Genomic DNA, 18,122 nt, shown 5'->3' on the forward strand with positions numbered 1-18,122 from the left:
CGGCACTTGGACGGCCATGCCACGGTGCGAAGGTTCTCCGCCAGCGCAGCACAACCCACCCCAGCCACTGGCGCGCCTGACTGTATCCGGGCGTTCACCGGGGGCTTGGGCGCCACCACGTCCAAGTCGGCGTTGAGGTTGCGGCCCTCAATGTTAAGACGGCGCTCTCGCGCCCTCTCAACGGAGATGCGGGCATCCTCTCCCGCGCGCCGGCAGTTGAGCTCCGCCCGCAAGTCTTCTGTTCGTGCACCCCTCACGGTGGGGGAGCGCACGGACGCCGACGCACCGCCCTGACGCTGGCGGTAAGGTACTACCGCGTTGCCGGACGGAGGTCATTGCCCAGTCCTTGCAGAACTGGGGGAGGCCTGAACTGGGGGAGGCATGAGCCAGGTGGAGGAGACGGTCAACGTCGTCCCGCCACTGCCTCAGGGCGTCTGGCGAGGCTGCCTCAGCCGGGCGGTTTTGAAGCAACTCCCTAGCCGCTGCCAGCGCTCCGCCGCTCGCAGCTTGTGAGGGGGCCCTTGATGGGCGCCCTGACTCTTGCCGGGGAGCAGCGCACGCCGCCGCCGACGGTGGCTGCTCCACAGGCACAGTTTCCCCTGGAGCAGGAACGCGAGAGGCGTGTGGTGTGGAGGACGCCACACCCTCTGTCATCTCCACGTCGTCCACACGAACCATCGAGACGAGGAAGAGATGAACTTCGACCAGCTAACTTCCCCTACCTGGCACGCCAAATGTCGTGGTGCTGCAAACCACAGCCGGGTGGCGGAAGGCACCCGCCCTAGCCCAGAGATTGTGTACTCGGGGGTTAGCTAGTCCTAGTTAGATCTCACTCAAGAACACGATGAACACAACAATATTTAGAGTGGTTCGGGCCGCCGGAGCGTAATACCCTACGTCCACTGTGAGTTGTATTGCCTTGCCTCGAGAGAGTTCGAGAGGGCTTATGTGTTGTGTGTCCATTTTTTTCCTGTAGTGCACAGCGAGCGCCTCCCTTTTATATCTCAATGGAGGCGCGTACATGGCTGTTGGGTCCCCGACAGGTGGGCCCAATGATGTAGTATAAAATAACGTAATGTTCATACATTATGACGTCGCAGGCAAAGGAGATCTCTCTCCTGGATTCCCTTGCCTGCTCCTGGAGTCCCTCGTTCATCATGTCCAGACGCTGTCTTGTCGGAACGGTGCCAAACGTAGCTAGTGGCGTCGCCTGCCACGTAGCTGAACGGGCTGTGTAGCTTACGGCGTAGGCGGCATGATGGAAAGGTGCCGTGCCGTCGTATCCATTTAATGCTGCAGACGGGCTCTGCGTGGGTGCGGCACAGGCGGCTGCACTGTGTACCTTGGTAATACGCGGTGCACAGTGAGGCCTGACAAAGGCTGTCCCGCGTGCCGCGGCGGCAGAGCACGCCTCAGCCATCCGCATTAAATGCGGTGGGTGGGCGAGTCTTCCAGCGGAAGGCTTGCGCGCGAGCCGACGCCCGTGCCTCTGGGACACGTGGCGGCTCCGGACCCCCGCACGGTAAGGGGGGTCCGGATGGACGCGGGAGGTCCTGGACCCCTATGGAGGTCCGAGGCCTCGGCTGTCGACACGGAGCTTCCCTTCCTTAAGGGCATGTGACGTCTCCGGACCCATCGCCAGGCGGGGAACAGGTCCGGGGCCATTGGCCTGGTGAGCAAGGAGCCTGACCCGTGGGCCTGGCTACTCCGTCCTTTGCGCACAATTACGGATAACTACGCGGGTCCTGCCCTGCCGCAGTAAGAGTGGGTACCCCTGCTACAGGGTACCGACACCGCCACCCCCGGCCCCCTCTTCTACGGCCGCCGGCCATTGGAAGCCCCGGCAACCCGAAACCCTAAAGGTTCGCCCCCGCCCTCCACCACCCCGGCCGCTCCCCCCACCTCCCACCCCTCACCGGCGTGCTTGTCTCCGCGAGGAAGATGAATAGTGGCGGCGCTTCTTCTCCCTCATCCTCCTTCTACGACGACATCGCTCGCACTCGCGCGCGCGATGAATAGATTCTCCCAGTTCTCTTCTCGGGTTCAGGACACGGGTGGGTTGCGGTAACCCACGGGCCGTTTGGGCGGAGCTTTTCGCGTTTTTCGGCGGAGGCTTGTCGTTCGTGCCGGCATTTCGAGCCCACGGGCCTCAAGTGCGTATGGGCTTAAACCAGAAGACGTTCCTGAAAGTCTGAATTCTGAATTGCACGTCTGAACCACCTGCACACCCTGCGCCTTCGTTGATCCACAGGGATTTCAAGACAAGCAACGTCCTAGTCGACGAGAACTTCATCGCGAAGGTGTCTGAGTCTGACGCAGGAATCGACAGTCTTGCTGCCTTTCTAGCAGAATATCGCAGTAGGAGTTGAAACTGCACCCTCGACAAATGCAACCTTTATTTTAAAAAAATGACAGCGAATAGCCCAAAACTTTACAAAGGACTTGTCGAGTGTTTGTTTAACATTCATTGGCGCAGCTTTCTGAAAGCAACGACTTGTGCAGCTTTGGGGTTTTTCTTTTGGTGCTGATAAAAAAAACTTGACCTACGGGGTAAGACCGCCCCCACGGTATTGTTTGAGAGGTAGAATGACATTCTCACAGCAAGCCAAGAAAACCCCCGAATCCCTGTCCCACCCGTACACGGGGCCCGTCGCCTTGTGAGTTAGGCCGGGCTTCACAATACTTTGGACATGAAGCAGGCGATGGGGTTTTTTTAACCGGATGCGGAAATTCGCTTCTTCCGGGGATCGAACCCACGACCTCCGGAGTGCCGCCGGACTGCCGGAACCAATTGGCCCGACATCCTTTGGCTCTTTTGGTGCTGATCACTGGCAGGGAAGTTGCTGGCTTAATTCCACCAGAACCAGAGGAATTTCTCACTGATTGGGTAAAATCTCTAACCTCAAATGCCAATCAATAAAGTTCTCCGATTTTGTACAAGCAAATGAAGCCCACGATCTTGCCTCACTAGAGATGTTCTTGTGAATCTGTCAGATGGAGCATTTGATGATTTTTGGATTTTGGATCTCACTTTATCACGCAACAGTAGCTGATTAGCTGTGAACGAGCACTTGCACGAAGCAACATACGATGAGCCCATCGCTGCTGGAGTGCTGGCAGCCAACCAAGCGCAACCCGACTTCTTTTCAAAAAGAAAAAAAAAAGCGCAACCCGACGATAGCAAAAATCCGCGACGAATTTACGACGCCGGAGATCGGCAGCTGGCCCGACCGGTCCTTGTCGGATCACTATCCCGGACTAACGCCGCAACAGGCGCCAGGCGGCGAGCGGAGGCTCCACACGAGCATGGCGCCCTCGTCCTCTTCCGGTCTTCCCCCCTTCGCTCCGTTTCGAGGGCCAGAGGCCAGCGAGCGCTTTGGAATTTTGGTCGCGGCTGGGGAACGGGCCAAACCCGGAGGCCGGAACGGCCGCCAGGCTGCGAGAGCGACGTCGTCTAACTCATCTCTGTGTTCCAACCGCCGGGCCTTGGCACGCGCGCTGCGCGCAGCCCGGACCACGCGCACACGGATAGATGATGGATGGACGCCCATGCGGCGCCAAACGCCGGCCAGCCGCCCGTCCCCGTCGTCCCGAAGCTGCATGGCCGGCGCGGCTGCTGGCCGGCCCCCACCTGCCCACCGCCCACCCCCGAACGTGTCCGGCGGCCGCGCCGGGATCCGGGGCAGCAGCCGCGGCCGCACGGCAAGGCCGGCCGGCGCCCAGACGCCCGGTGGTATCCGCCAGAGGGAAGCCAGCGCCACGACGAAACAGTGGCCAGAGCGAAAATGATGACGCCTCCCGCTCCCGGCCGGTCCCCGGGTGGGAACTGTTGCGCACGGGAGCGTGCAGCTTTCCGGTCGTTCTGCTGACAGGGACTCGACAACAAAAACAGCCCGCTGCTTTTACTGCCGCCGAAAAAGGAAAGGAAATGTAAAAATACTCGCAGCAGAAATTTACCATCGCCGGGGGGCAAATCGTGGAGCCCGGCTTTGGATGATCAACCAAGACCAACTACTCAATGATGACGTGTCCTAATGATGTTCAGCCACCCAATCACCACAAGGTCCCATGTTATTATTTTTTTAAAGCAACACAAGCGTCCCATTCGACTTCGTGGTTAGTGGCTAGAGACAAGTGCTCCATCCGTTCTAAATTATAAGTTATTTCAAAATTTTTAAAGAGTCAAAGTTTTTCAAGTTTGACAAAATTTCTATGACAAGATAATAATATTTATGATATCAATTAAGTATTATTAGATTCATTGTTAGCTATATTTTTATAGTGCACTTATTTGATGTCATAAATTTTTATATTTTTTTCTATAATTTTAGTCAAACTTTGAGATGGTTTGACTCTCCAAAATTCTTAAACGTGGAACGGCGAGAGCAGACAACCGACAAGGGCGTCCGTGGATAATCGCCGGATCGGGCACCGCTGCGAGGACAACTCAAGGTCCGGTTGCGCTGTCGCTGGCGACAGGCCTCGGAATTCTCTCTGAAGTGCGTCCAAAACTTCCAAACTACCCGTAGGTACTGCTACACTGCTATCGGTTTACTATCTTTTCTTTTTAAAATAAACTACTATCAGTTTACCATCGATTTGAGGCGCGTGAAGCAACGACTCTGTCGAGACACGAAGTAACACCTGAATTGCACAGGAAGCTCGTCATGATCTCGGTGACTATATAAAAACTTAATTCTCTTCAATCTTGATGGCAAAGGCATGAGTTAAAAATTACAAAGACCGGGAGCCAGCGTCGCGTCGCCGTAGCCCGTAGACCCGCGTCCACGTACACCGCAAAAGTTAGCGATGTGGAAGCAGCCTTGAAGCCGAGGGAACAAATTAATTAGTGTCTGTGTGTGTGTGTGTGGTGTGGTGTGATCAACTTTGTTGTCATGTTGCTTTCAGATTCCATTTCTAAATCACCTGCTTGCCTGCCGCAACCACAGAGCTATTAGTTGATCAGTTTTCAACTGAAAAGGGCGGGCTTTGCCAAAATTAGCCTAAGAACATGATGAACATCACCAACTCGGGAAATTCCAGCCAACCAGAGATGTAGTGCTAACAAGCAGCTAGCAGCGATTGCTTCGTCACCAGGGAAGAGCACGAACAGTTGCAGTGGCATTGCCGCATCGGAATTTCGGCCACAGCTACCTTTCCAAAAGAAAAGGAAAAAAGAGAAACGAAAGAAAACGGCCACAGGCGGGCCGAGACACCACGCCGGGTTGCTCAACAGCTCAAGTCATGGAAAAAGAGTTGCCGTGTGCGGCTCGGCCCTGTGTCCGCGCAACGCGTAGGCGTAGCCGGTAGGCGGTTGCGCCTCCTGATTTTCAATTTTTTTTCTAGTATCGTGTAATCCATCCATCAATCCTATAATAATATTAGGATATTTATTTAGCGAAACTATAAAAATACGTACTAATATACGGTCGTCGTTCCATCAAATTGAGGAAATGAATTTCGCCAGGCCGCATAGCAAAATTATCAAAACAAAAATGAAGATACAAGCTCGCCCGGTCCCAATTCATGCGAGCACGCACGTTGATCAGCGCGAGGCCGCGAGCCAAGCTAAACTATGGCGTGCACGCCACCAACGCCGGGCGATCCGTGTGGAGGGACGAGAGGGGAAAACATGCACGCGCGGGATGGAGAGGATTCTTCCGATCCCAACTCATTTTCGTCGATGTCAGCCAGCATTCAATCGCGCCGGCATTTCACGGATCCAGTTGCTCCGTCCGAAGCTTGCCATCTCCACCTCTGCAAGGGATCCTCTTCCGATCCAGTGCGGGGGACAGTTCTGAAGCCGCGATTATTATTTTTTTTTTTTGAGCGGGAAGCCGCGATTATTGATCGCGTGGCTCGGGCGCGCGCGCGTCACATGCAGAGGTGCCGATGACTTTGTGGAGTGCAGTTAGTAGACGACTTGGAGCTGTGTTTGAGAAAGCCAGAGCAAGTACGAGCGATGCCGGTGAGCCCACGTGGACGCTCAAATTGTTCCGAGTAATCATCGTCCCATCGTGTGTAGGCTCTCGCCAGTTGACAAAGTCGACGGTCAGAGGACGCCTTGGTCCAAAGCAAACCCAACAGTACACGTACAGGTACAGCACCACCGCCACCGCCACCACGCCACGCACTATTTTCTCCTTCAGCTAGCACGTTCTTCTACAAGGAACACGAGCAGTTCAAATCGGCATCGCCATGTCCATATCGCTCAGTCTCAGCCACACACCCAGCCGGCATCTTCGTTCTTCCCCGGCTCCGTCCACCGCCGTCGCGAGATGTCCAGCCCTGGTCGGATTTTCCTCGTTTCCGCTCGGTATTTCTGACTCAGATGGCTCCGCCCCCTCCTGTCGGATCCTCCTCCATCAGCACCAAACAGAACAGTTTTTTCTCTCGACTGAATTTTCTCCGTCGACGACGGTTCCGTGGCGCTGCCTGCGAGTTGGGCGAATGCCTTCGTTCGCCCTCTTCTTGGAGCACCCAGTCGACTTTACACAGAGTTGGGCGAATGCCTTCGTTCGCCCTCTTCTTGGAGCACCCAGTCGACTTTACACAGACCTGATGGCGATTCTTGTGGAGCGAACGTGCAGAACGGTAGAATTAAAGACCGGGGGCAGGCGGCGCCCGTGGACCCGCGTCCACGCTCAACGAAAGGGCACCGCCGGATGTGGAAACAGACTTCAAGCCGAGGGAACAATTGATTAGTGTGACGGGATGGGATCAAGTTCGCACCGTTGCCATGTTGCTCTCAAGTTTCAACTCCATTTAATTTTACTCACGAGACATTCCTAAATCTGCCACCTACTTCAAAACTAGTACTACCTGCTACAAAATTTGGTTGGCTAGTTTAAAGCGTGCGTGGGAAATCTCCAAAATTGGGTCACCACCTCTGAAAATTCCAGCGGGAGCATCAATTGCTTCGACCAGAAGGAAGAGCAGGAACGTGAACAGTCTGACTGCGCTCTGTCCTCTATGCAGCACGCCGCCAGCAACACCGCGTCCTATTTTCATCGCAATAGCTCTTATATATTAGTTAAAATTTTTTTATAAAAATTCAGATTCAACGGACTCTGTAATTTGCTCGCCTAGCTATTTTGTTTTCTATTTTCTCTCCCTCGTTGAGAAAAAAAGACGACCTGTCCCGTTCGCCATCTTCCGTGCCCCGCTCGCCCACACACCTCCCGTGGCTCCCCGTGGATGTCCCACACCGCACAGGGCATTTTGCGGTATGTTGATGCGTTTTCGGGCTCTCTTTTTCTTCTCCTTCTCATAAATAATTTAGAGCCAGCCGCTGCATCACATTCTAAAATATGTCAGAACACATGATGATCGTAAGAGCATGGTTAATAGTAGAGCCAAATGCTTAGCTATAAGTTAAGTGCTAAGAGCCAAATCATACAATAGTTGTCTCATATTTATCTTTTATAAATTTTTATTATTATGTGGTACCTTTCTCTTTCTTACTCTTCCTCACATACTATTTGAGCCCAAAAATACCTATGTTTTCGTGCCAAACTTGATGCTAGAACAAGAGCCAATGTCTCTTTTCTCTTCTCTCCTCTCTTCTCCACGTCAGCAAAACTATTGACTAGCATTTCCTGCCAGCAATCGACTGTGTAACAAGTGATATTTTTTTAAAGAACAAGGGAAAAAAATGCCTAGCGACGCCAAGACCATCAGAGCAACGGCTCTGCAAGTTCTCAGTGTACGAACACTGGGGCCGCCATGATGGAAGCACGGGCCTGAAGGTGTCGAGGTGCACGTGCAGCCCTAGGGTCCGGTCCCTGGCTCTCTGCATTGGATGATGAGGTCGCGAGCGAGATGGGACTTTCTGGTATGGTGGAGCCTCGGAGGATCACTAGTCCATTGAATTATTAGCCAATTAAGATTGTGTTTAGTTTGCGAAAAAATTTAGGTTTTGATACTGTAGCACATTTTCATTATTACTTGACAAATAATGTCCGATTATGGATTAATTAGATTTAAAAGATTTATCTCGTGCTAATCAGTTATACTGTGTAATTAATTATTTTTTTAACTCTATTTAATATTTTATATATGTGTCGAAAAATTCAATATGACAACTATACGAAATTTTTTTGGGGCCTAACTTTCGCGCCTCCCGTCGGCCGTCGCTCGGCCAGTCAACTTTGAAAGCGCCGACGGCCGACGTGGGTCCTCTGGGTTTGGGGAGCCGACCGTCGGAGATCTAACAATTTGTTACCTTTGGTTAGAAAGATCTCCGGAGACACGGAGAGGAGGCAGCAGCCATGCTAGCATTACGTAGGCCTTGTTTAGATCCTCAAATTTTTACAGCGCTACAATAACTTCGAATGTTCAACTATTAATTAGTAATATTAAATGTGAATAACTGACAAAACATATCTCATAACCTCGGATACGAGATGAATTTTTTAACCCTAAATGAACTATGATTAGACAATATCGTGCTACAGTAAGCGATATCTAATGGTAGATTAATTAGATTTAATAGATTTGTCTCGTGATTTTTCATTCATCCATGTAATCAGTTTTATAATAATTAAATCATGTTTAATTTTTCAAACTTTCGATTGAAATGTCCAAATTTTTACCTAATCTAAACACACCCGTAGTTTTTCTCACCTAAAAAAACTGCTGACACATAGAAGAAAAATCGAACAAGTACGAGAAGGCAACGGTTAGTTTTCGGGACACGTTTTATTCTGACTCCTGAGTGGTAATCATAATCACAAGAGCACTGGACGAGATCATATAGGTGATCGAGAAAGTCAATAGTCAAAGATGACTCGAGCTGCCCGGTACGGCAGGAGCGCCGCACCTCCACCGACCACTAGAAGCATTAACGCACGGTCTGAGCAGCGGGACGATCCACGCACGTGGACGCGCACGCACGTGGAAATCCCAGCCACGCAGTATCGGACATCCGGCCAGTTTTGTTGTTTCTCCTTGCGCTCGTATCGACGGCAGCAGCAGTAGTGGACTAGTAGCCAACAAACACGAACAGTTTCAGCAGCCTCCAACCTAATAATATTTTTTTACACCGTTCTAGTATCGACTTCCAGCCACCAACTCTAACTCCAGCTCAGCGAACAAGTGAAAAGAAAATCTGTTGTAGTTTTCTTCTCCTGCTTTTCGTCGCAGCTCTCTCTCCGAGGGGCCTCCTTGCCGGGGTCCAATCAAGTGCGGTTTCATGCTTTCTTGTCCAGAGGTATCAGTAGGATCTGATTCTTTTTTTTTATTTCGCCGCACTGGTGTGTTGCTTTGTTCCGGCAATTTAGAGCTACCTAGCGTCGCCGTAAGTAATCGAGAGGCAGCAGGCGTGTGGATTTTCCTTGCATTGTCAAAGAACGCAGGGATACGGGTCGAGTTCCCTTGCAGATTCTCCCGTCCAACTTCAGCAGCTTTTCTTTTGTTAGCAGCTTCCAAATGAGCCTATCATGCATAGGTAATGCCTACCTATAAAGGATATATAATGCACACTACTAGTATCCTGTATCATTATCTTCTGATTATTCCTACCGATACCAACAGGAGAAAAAAAAGTTTTTGAAAAGAATAGCTCGTCGAGATGAGCCCACCCACTTTCCTGACCAGAGGAGTTCAAGATAGGCTGCTGCTGCAGGCCTTTTCCGCGTGAGGTGACCCACCAGAAATCTCACGACAACAAAAGGAAAATCGAGGCGATGATGAAAAGCATTTGTTTGTTTAATATTCCCCGCAAGAAACGGTGACGTCCTGGCTGTGCCCGCGTCCGCCGCGCGCAACAACCGGGCGCCGCCAACGGAAAAAGGCACGCTACGGAGGCCGGAGGGGCGAGCAGGCCGGCGGTTCCGACGAACAAGCCTTCGGACCGAGGCAACCTTGTTTAATCGGCGTGATGTGAATGTGATGCGTCCACCGCCGGTACAATTCGTGGCATTCAATTGATGTCACGTCGGTTTCAAATTTAAAGCTGGTCATCGGCGTTTTTTTAAAGAAGATGGCACACAAGTCACATTGACCGTTAATTACAATGTCGAACAAAATCAGTTTGCAAAACTAACTCCAGAATCCCGGTGCTAGGAATCTAGAAAATCTAATGAGATTATTGACCGCGCGATTGGAGGATGATCACTGTAGCATCACTATAGCCAATCATCGATTAATTACCGTCATTAGATTCGTCGCGAAAAGTTATACCTATTCCTGAAAAGGTTTTGCAAATATATTTTATTTAGTACACCATACATGCGAGATTTTTTTTCTCGACTTATGTACACGGAAAACCAAACAAGACCATTTTCTTTTTGAAACAAAAAGATTTGCATTTACCTTTTGGTTGATTTGGGACGCGAGAAGGGAGAAAGCGCCGTAAAGTTTCGAGCTACCGGGCGTCCATGTACGATGGGATGGTGGGGCTATGTGGTGCATGGATCATGGTGCGCGCGCGCTTCAACCATCCGTGCATTATTTGACATCGCAGCGCCACATGATACAGGACTTTTCTGTCAAGTGGATAGCCAACACACAAAATTTAGGTGACCCCAATTCAAAAGTGACTACGTGCGTCAATGTACCTTCCATTTGATCATAAACACATATAGTAACCTTTAAGGTCACGGTTTTTTATGAAAACGAAATAGTAGATCTAGTATCGCAAGCACTTTAACCAACCTAATTTACAAAAAAGAAATGTTATCTGCCGCCATTCCCCCTCTTTTAAATGCGCCCTAACTAAGCTAGTTTCACAAGAGAGGGCTGCCTTGATTAAATCACTCTGATATAAACTAGTACAGTGCACTTCAATAACTCAACATACAGTATCTCGACAAGATCGAATTATCTTTTTTTTTTGTCCTCCTCCCTTCCATTCCATTGCATTGACGAGTAGACAAAACAAAAGCACCTCGATTGAGCCAAGCAGCCCTGTACGTGCGTGCCCTGGCAGCGTGGCAGCGCCCATTCACTCGGGCCGCCTGCCTGTCACCCACGCCACCTCAAATCTAAATCCAACCTCACCTGTACCGGTCAAACAGTGCCTCACGTACCCCCACGGCCCCACCCCCAACGAGCTACTACTACTAGTACGACCACAAGCATCGCGTCACAGGTTTCCCCAAGCCGTCCCCAACCCCCACCGGCGGGGGCGAAAGCGCGGGCCCCACCCAACCAGAAAAGCCACCACGGGCAGAAGCGAAACGACCAGCCGCCTACCACGGACCGCGTCCATGCGGATGCGCGTCGCGCCGACGCCTCGCCTCGCCTCCTAGTCCTACCCCCGCAGGCCGCAGCCGCCGCACCCCACCCCACTCGTGGGGGAAGGGGAGGCCCAACTGCCAGAGGCAGAACGAGACGTAACGAGACGGAGGAGGAGGCGCCGCGCCGCACCGCGCCGCGCCGCGCAGCCAGCCCACGCCACCACCTCGTCGTCCACCTCAATTCTCTCGCTCGCTCGCCCACCACCTCCCCCACCACAAAGTTCGCGTCGCGTCGCGCTCGGCGCGACGCCCCGCCACGCCGCGCGGCCCCGCCCCTCCCCCTCCTCTTGGAGAGATCCTCCTCCCACGCAGCAACCGCCCGCCCGCCGCCGCGCGGGCACACCGCCACCGCCGCCTCGCCCCCCACCCCGCCCCGCCCCGCCCGGGGCGCCGATCTCGTGCCCAGCGCGTCGCGGAGGGTGGGGGGATGGGGGCGTGCGTGTCGCGGCCCAGCGCGTGCGTGGGGAAGCCCCACACGCCGCGGTCGGGCGACGCGGCCGGCCGGTCGGGCGGCGCGCGGCGCAGGCGCAGCCGCCGCGCGGGGAAGGGGCGGAGGAAGGCGCCGTCGCGCGCCGCGTCGATGGAGACCATCCAGGAGGCCGAGGTGCCCGGCTCGCCGTCCGGGCTCGCCGCCGCCGATCACCGGACGTACAGCAACCCCTCGTTCCAAGGTGGGTGGGTGGGTGGGCCGTGAGCGGATGGGTTGCTTTCTCCTCTACCCCCCGTGCGCCTTCCGCTTCCGCCCGCTGCTCGTTTCGTTCGGGGTTGGATTCTGATCTCCGGGGGACCATGGGCGCGAGATTGCGCGCTCCTGGGGGTTAAATTAAATCACTGCATCTGGGGATCGTGCGCATCCAGCAACAGCTACTCGCTTTTTTTAATTCGTAGCTCGCGGAAGCTTGTTTCACCCTGTTCTGTAGAGTGGGGTTGCAGCTAGTATCCCTGGCAGTACGCATCGCAGTTCGTCGCGTCAATTCGTACTCGCTAGTCCAGTTTGACCTGACGTGATTCCCGGGGCCTCTCGTGCAGCAGTGTCCGGGAGCATTGAGGAGGCATGGTACGACTCCTTGGCGATGAGCGAGTCGGATGCCGAGGACGACTTCCATAGCGTGCCGGATGGTAAGACTGGTTCCATAATGTGACAGTAGCGTGGTAGCTAGTCCCCCTCGCAGCATAAGCTTGGTTGGTCGTGCTGGGCTTCTTTTCATTTTACACTTGTTTTTAAATTAGATTTCGGTTCTTTTTTTAATCTTGCAGATGCCTTTTCATTGAATGGCTTTGAGAATGAAGCCACATTGAGCTCGAGAGATGGCAACGGTGGGAGCTTCAATGGAGCTGCACAATCAGGCGAGCATCACCATAGAAGACCGAAGTCTAGTGAACTGTCAAAGGGCAGCTCGGAGAATGGTGTGAGGACCTCCGTGAGCCATGATGATGTGGCGAGCGTTGCTGGTGAGGATAGCACACATGGTGGAGGAAGGATACTGGATGATTGCGGGCTTCTGCCAAATAATTGTCTTCCTTGTATTGCCTCTGCTGTTGGGGTAAACGAGAAGAAGAGAGCTCTTTCCTCGAGCCCTACTCATTCAATGAAGATGCCTTCTTTGAAGCTCTCGTTCAAGAAGAAGTCTGGGGAAGCTCATCCGTCTTCCACACTATGTAAGCATTTCTTCGTAAGACATTGGATTGAGAATTAATATGTCATTCCCAAAAGCTGAATCGCAGTTTGTACCAGTTTTTTCCAACATGGTGCACTTTCCCACACTTGTGTTTTACGATTTAAAACTTTGGCAGCAACTTGCTTTGGTTCCTTAATGACATATTGGTAGTCAAATTGTGAGCATCCATAGCCCAGTTCGGTAAGCAACAAAAAAGAGAAAAGGCAAAAGGTTGCACAGAGAATTGATGCTTTCAAGTAGTGACAATATATTCATTGCTTCCACGGTTCGCCCGTATCAAATCAACCATCTTTCATTTAATGTTAGCATTGTAATTGATAAGACTGTTGGACATATCAAAAAGTTAAGATTCCATAGTTGTACTTATTGCCGGTCTGCAGAGCAGCAGGAACATAAGAGAATCTAAAGGATATGCATATTGAAACAAAGTTGTACACCATGATTATGTGTTAGAAGATCTTTCCAGCTTCCTGAAGTGTTTTTTAGCTGCGAGTCATAGTTTCAAGAAAATTTAAATAACTTGGCATTAAATTCTAGTAGATCTGTTGAGGCGTGATAATACCCGACTACTGCTGGGAGTATTTTCTTTCCCTTGAAGATAAATATGTCAAACATGTCAATTTTACTAGGAAAAATATTAAATTGACATTTTTTTTGCAGTATCTACAAAGGATTTCCTTGAAAGGCCTCTAGCAGGTTCTCAAGTACAGTTATGCTTGTTGGATTCGAAAATACTCAACAGCTGGTCTCATGTTGATCCTGGTACTTTCCGAGTCCGTGGAGCAAACTATTTTAGGTAAATGTCTTTCTTTCATTATCATGTTCATTCATCACTGTTTTGTTTGAAACTCCTGGATGCCTTTATGGGAGTGATCTTAGATTCAAATGCAATTTTCCAGAGATAAGAAGAAAGAACTTGCACCAAATTATGCTGCATATTATCCATTCGGAGTTGATGTGTACTTATCGTCACAGAAACTCAATCATATATCACGATTTGTTCAACTTCCTGATATTCAACTCTCCAGTAAACTCCCGCCTCTTCTTGTGGTCAATGTACAGGTAAGTCATAAGTATACCAAAGTCATTACACTTTTGAGGTGAAAGTTTGGTGTGAAGTTCTTTTATTCACAAACTTTGAATTCATTTAAGCATCAGATGTGGAATACTTTTCTGTTTATATATACATGTCCCTTTTATTTCTCATAGTGTTCGATATCTCCGATTGTTACACTTAGACATCTGTCTAACTAGATGTAAAGGTGGTGTAGATGAAATGTATGTCTACTGACACAGAAAGTACTTCCTGTCCATCTAGGATTGTCTAAGTCAATATTTTACCCTTTACTATCAGATTAATTAGGAAAAATACTTTCGTAATATATAACTCTTTCCTTATAAGATAATATACTTCTATAAATATTGATAGTCAAATAGTCATATTGGAGATCCTATCAATGTCATAAGTGACTTATATCTATGATTGGAGGAAGTATTACTTTAGACAGGTACCCGCTAACGCCTATGTTTACCACCAAATAATTTCAAGTTAGTGACACTAGTACAAAGGATTAGGCTGAAGCAATTGGTGAGCTCCGTATAACACTTTTGTTTTCCCTGAAGTAAGTTGTAGCATCTTCCTCCTCTCCAAAAAGGAAAAAAGTTGTAGCATTGAGCCAGCATAGCAATCTTTTCAAAAAGAAAACATGAATTCAGTTAAACATATGCACTATCAATGTTTTTCAGTGAAAGTTGTATTCTCCTATGAGTACCCAATTAGTGTATTGACATTTATATGTTTTTCTCAGGTCCCATTATATCCGGCTTCATTGTTTCAGAATGAAACTGATGGGGAAGGGATGAGCTTTGTTTTGTATTTTAGGCTTTCTGATGGTTACTCAAAAGAGCTTCCACCTTTATTCATAGAAAGTATCAGAGTAAGAGCTACTAGACTGGTCTTAAATATCGTTTTTTCACTAATCTATGTTAAGCTGCTAATGGTTTGGGTGGAAACCAGCTGCAGTGGTTTGGATTTTGCATTGGTCCTACTTCAATTTGGTGGAAAATGGTTGATCTAGCATTCAGTTTGGTTTGGTTTAGTACTTTGGTTTGACAACAGAAACGGTTTGATTTGGTTTGGGACACTAATTGCTCCGAGCAGCTGCGGTGCACGTCCTCCTTCTTGCTTGACTAGTCATGCTCATCATCTTAGGCATCAGTAGCGCGTAGCAATTAAAAGTACAACCACCAGCACGCTCCTGCACTATTTGCGGGTCTCCACCTTCCTCACTACCTTTGATGGAGTGGTGTGGTTTGGTTTTCACATGCTATGGGGTGGTCTGGAGTGGTTTATATCGGCGTGTTTAATAAAAATAGTTTGGTGCGGGTTTAGTCTGGATTTCAGGCCACTAGCAGCTTGAAATCTATGTGGTTACTATTTTATTTTATATGTAATAATACTGGTGTCCACGTTTAGTCAATGAAAATGATTTATTGGTAAATATATATTAGCATCAAATTCATGCAGGTGATGCAAAATTATAGTGGATTTGTACTTATTTCTGGTTTCAATGATTGATGTACGAACTGATAGGTTATGTAGAAACATTATCATGTTTTTCCCAGCAGCTGAGCTCAGAATTTTTGGTAGGGAGATATAACATTGCATACTTTAGGGTGGATTGCAGCTAAAGATGCTTTGGGATTTTGCCATTCTTTTAACTAAAGCGTCCTACCATTTAATACCTTAGGCATATTAGTTGTTTCTTTTGAGCGGTAGGCATATTAGTTGATGAAGGTAGAAAAGATACATACCACCTATGTAGCACTGACTTTCATATGCACATGAGAAAAGATTAGGCATTTATGCATGTCAAAATTTGGTTTCAGTTACCTAATTCTGTTTTGGAAGTGTAGTCTCTCTTTATTATCATTGATTGATACATGAATTTATTTGTTAATCGGTATTTTTATGTGCTCAATTATCTGTCAATTGTGAAAGCAATTCCTGTTCTACTTATGAATCAGTAAATAATACTTCCCCCCTCCCCAAACAGAGGTTGGTTGATGATCATGTAGAGAAGATAAAGGCATTTCCAATGGAAACAAGTATACCATTCAGAGAGCGGCTAAAGATACTTGGCCGGGTGGCTAATCTGGAGGATCTTCCTTTGAGTGCAGCAGAGAGGAAGCTAATGCATGCATACAATGAGAAACCTGTCCTTTCTAGGCCACAGCATGAATTTTATTTGGTTAGTATTGTTTATTACTTGAAATTGTTGTTTTGTAGTATTCATCAATGTTCTTCAGAAAAGAAATGCAATGTTGTAAAAAGTATCTTGTTTGGACCGTATACTTATGCTTTGCTTCTCTGCAGGGTGATAACTACTTCGAGATCGACATTGACATGCACAGATTTAGCTACATCTCAAGAAAAGGTTTCGAAACATTTTTGGACAGGCTAAAAGCATGTGTCCTAGACGTTGGGCTGACTATTCAGGTACCTCAATTGTAAATGCAGTATTTTACTTTCCCAGAAAAAAAAACAGTCACCTAATGTGCTTACTCCTGACTGCAGGGAAATAAAGCTGAAGAGCTGCCCGAGCAGATCTTGTGCTGTGTCAGGTTGAATGGGATAGATTACACCAAATACCATCCGCTTTTGACACACGGTGCCTGAAATCATTGCTTACATGAACCAGCTAAGCGAGCTGGATACTGAGATGTAACCATGCCAGCATGGCAGCACCAGGCTCCTGGGGATTTCAGACCAGGAGCCGCAGTCTGACAAGCACCACCGCTATTGAAACGCCCTCATCCGAGTCAAGCAACTGTGAGCGTGACATACAAGTAACACTAACAAAGGGCCGAGAGGATGACTCGGTGACCACTGGCTGGGTCCCGTCAGAATCCGTGGTGCTAATATAGAGGTTTCTTTCTGAAAATGTGTAAAAAAAAAGATGGAGACTGCGGTACATGTAAATCTGTAAATCATTGCTCGAGAGCTCCGGTTGCCTTCCTTGTTGCTACTCAACAATCTAGATTTAGTAAATATCACTAAGTTGGCGTATGATTGAGTAGAAGGTACCCTGAAACCCTCACAGTGTGCAATCTGTTCCATGTAGAGCAATGTTGTAGGATATACATTTCATAGGATTGTGGCTCCTGGAAACTCAAACCGTGACATTAGCCGGCCGGTAATCTTGCAAAAAAGAAAAAGAAAAAGGAAAAGGAATAGAGTATGGTCCCGGTGCAAACTCTTTTGTACAATGCACATGTTGCATATTATTAGCTTTGAAAGCTTCCAGGAATGGGGTAGAAGAAAATGAAGTGGCAACCGTACGAGAGGTTGTGAATGCGGAACACAGTTGCTATTCGTTCAGTGGGTTGTGCTGACCTGTACAGGTTAGAAATAATGGCAATCCTGTTTATTATGGTGGCCTGTTTGGCGGTTTAAATATTTGTGTGCATGCTGTTCATAATTTGCATTGAACAGCAGGAGTTTTTTTTTTTTTGAGAGAGGGATTGAACAGCTGGAGCTGGAGTTCACTTTTTAAGAGCTCGAGTTCTACCAAACCAGATAGGCCCAAACATATTCGTAGCATCACAAATGGGCCGTCAGGACCCATCAGAAGGGGCATCACCGCGGCCCGACTGGTGCTGTTGGGCTCAGAACAAAAAAAAAAAAAACTCAGCCTGCGAGGGGCAAGCCGGCCCCAGCATTATTAATGTAAGAAGAAGATCTCTTACGCAGGTCGAGAAAACTCCCGAACTCTGCTCCACCCTTACACAGGGGTGCCGTAACCCATACCGTAACCCGTGTGAGAGCGGGCCGGGGTGAGCCAGGACCTATTTCCATGTCCTTTGGCGTGTAGGCAGACGAGGGGATTTTTTTAACCTTAGCCTGAAATTCGCTCCCACCGAAAGTCGAACTCAGGACCGGAAGAGTGCTACTGAGGCCACCTAACCAATCACTATCAGGCTAGGCACCCTTTCGCGTTGGGCTCAGAACCAAACGCTAAGGTTTACGAGCACTCGGCTCGTCCTCTCCTGCTTCCTTCACGGTTGATGCCGCAGCTGTCTACGATCTCCTGCGGCTCTCTCCGCCGCCGCCGGTGCACGAAGAGATCTCTGAAGTTTGCGAGCCAAATAATGTGCTACATTTGGTTGTAGTTTAGCCTTCTTTAGTTACTGTTCCCTCCCT

At 49.2% G+C, this 18,122-nt stretch overlaps 1 protein-coding gene across 2 annotated transcripts; it reads left to right on the forward strand.

Moving 5' to 3' along the window:
* The first annotated feature begins 11,521 nt into the window (after positions 1-11,521).
* On the forward strand, positions 11,522-17,069 carry LOC120650121. 2 transcript variants are annotated; one of them, XM_039927140.1, is made up of 9 exons: positions 11,522-11,911; positions 12,270-12,359; positions 12,498-12,899; positions 13,580-13,715; positions 13,819-13,981; positions 14,728-14,856; positions 15,976-16,170; positions 16,296-16,418; positions 16,497-17,069. In XM_039927140.1, exons 1-9 carry the CDS (start codon positions 11,668-11,670, stop codon positions 16,596-16,598), a joined length of 1,584 nt encoding a protein of 527 aa, XP_039783074.1. In that variant the 5' UTR covers positions 11,522-11,667; the 3' UTR covers positions 16,599-17,069. The 2 variants fall into 2 exon arrangements, with proteins under 2 accessions (XP_039783074.1, XP_039783075.1); XM_039927141.1 differs by having other exon boundaries at positions 11,668-11,911; positions 12,273-12,359; positions 16,497-16,988.
* The last annotated feature ends 1,053 nt before the right edge of the window (positions 17,070-18,122 follow it).

This window comes from Panicum virgatum, chromosome 9K, assembly GCF_016808335.1.
Source record: "Panicum virgatum strain AP13 chromosome 9K, P.virgatum_v5, whole genome shotgun sequence".
NCBI classification, from domain to species: Eukaryota; Viridiplantae; Streptophyta; class Magnoliopsida; order Poales; family Poaceae; genus Panicum; species Panicum virgatum.

Coding starts and splice junctions, on each gene's coding strand:
- LOC120650121 (XM_039927140.1), top strand. CDS start 11,668: ATGGGGGCGTGCGTGTCGCGGCCCAGCGCGTGCGTGGGGAAGCCCCAC. Junction 11,912..12,269: donor CAGCAACCCCTCGTTCCAAG/GTGGGTGGGTGG, acceptor CCTCTCGTGCAG/CAGTGTCCGGGAGCATTGAG. Junction 13,716..13,818: donor CGTGGAGCAAACTATTTTAG/GTAAATGTCTTT, acceptor GCAATTTTCCAG/AGATAAGAAGAAAGAACTTG.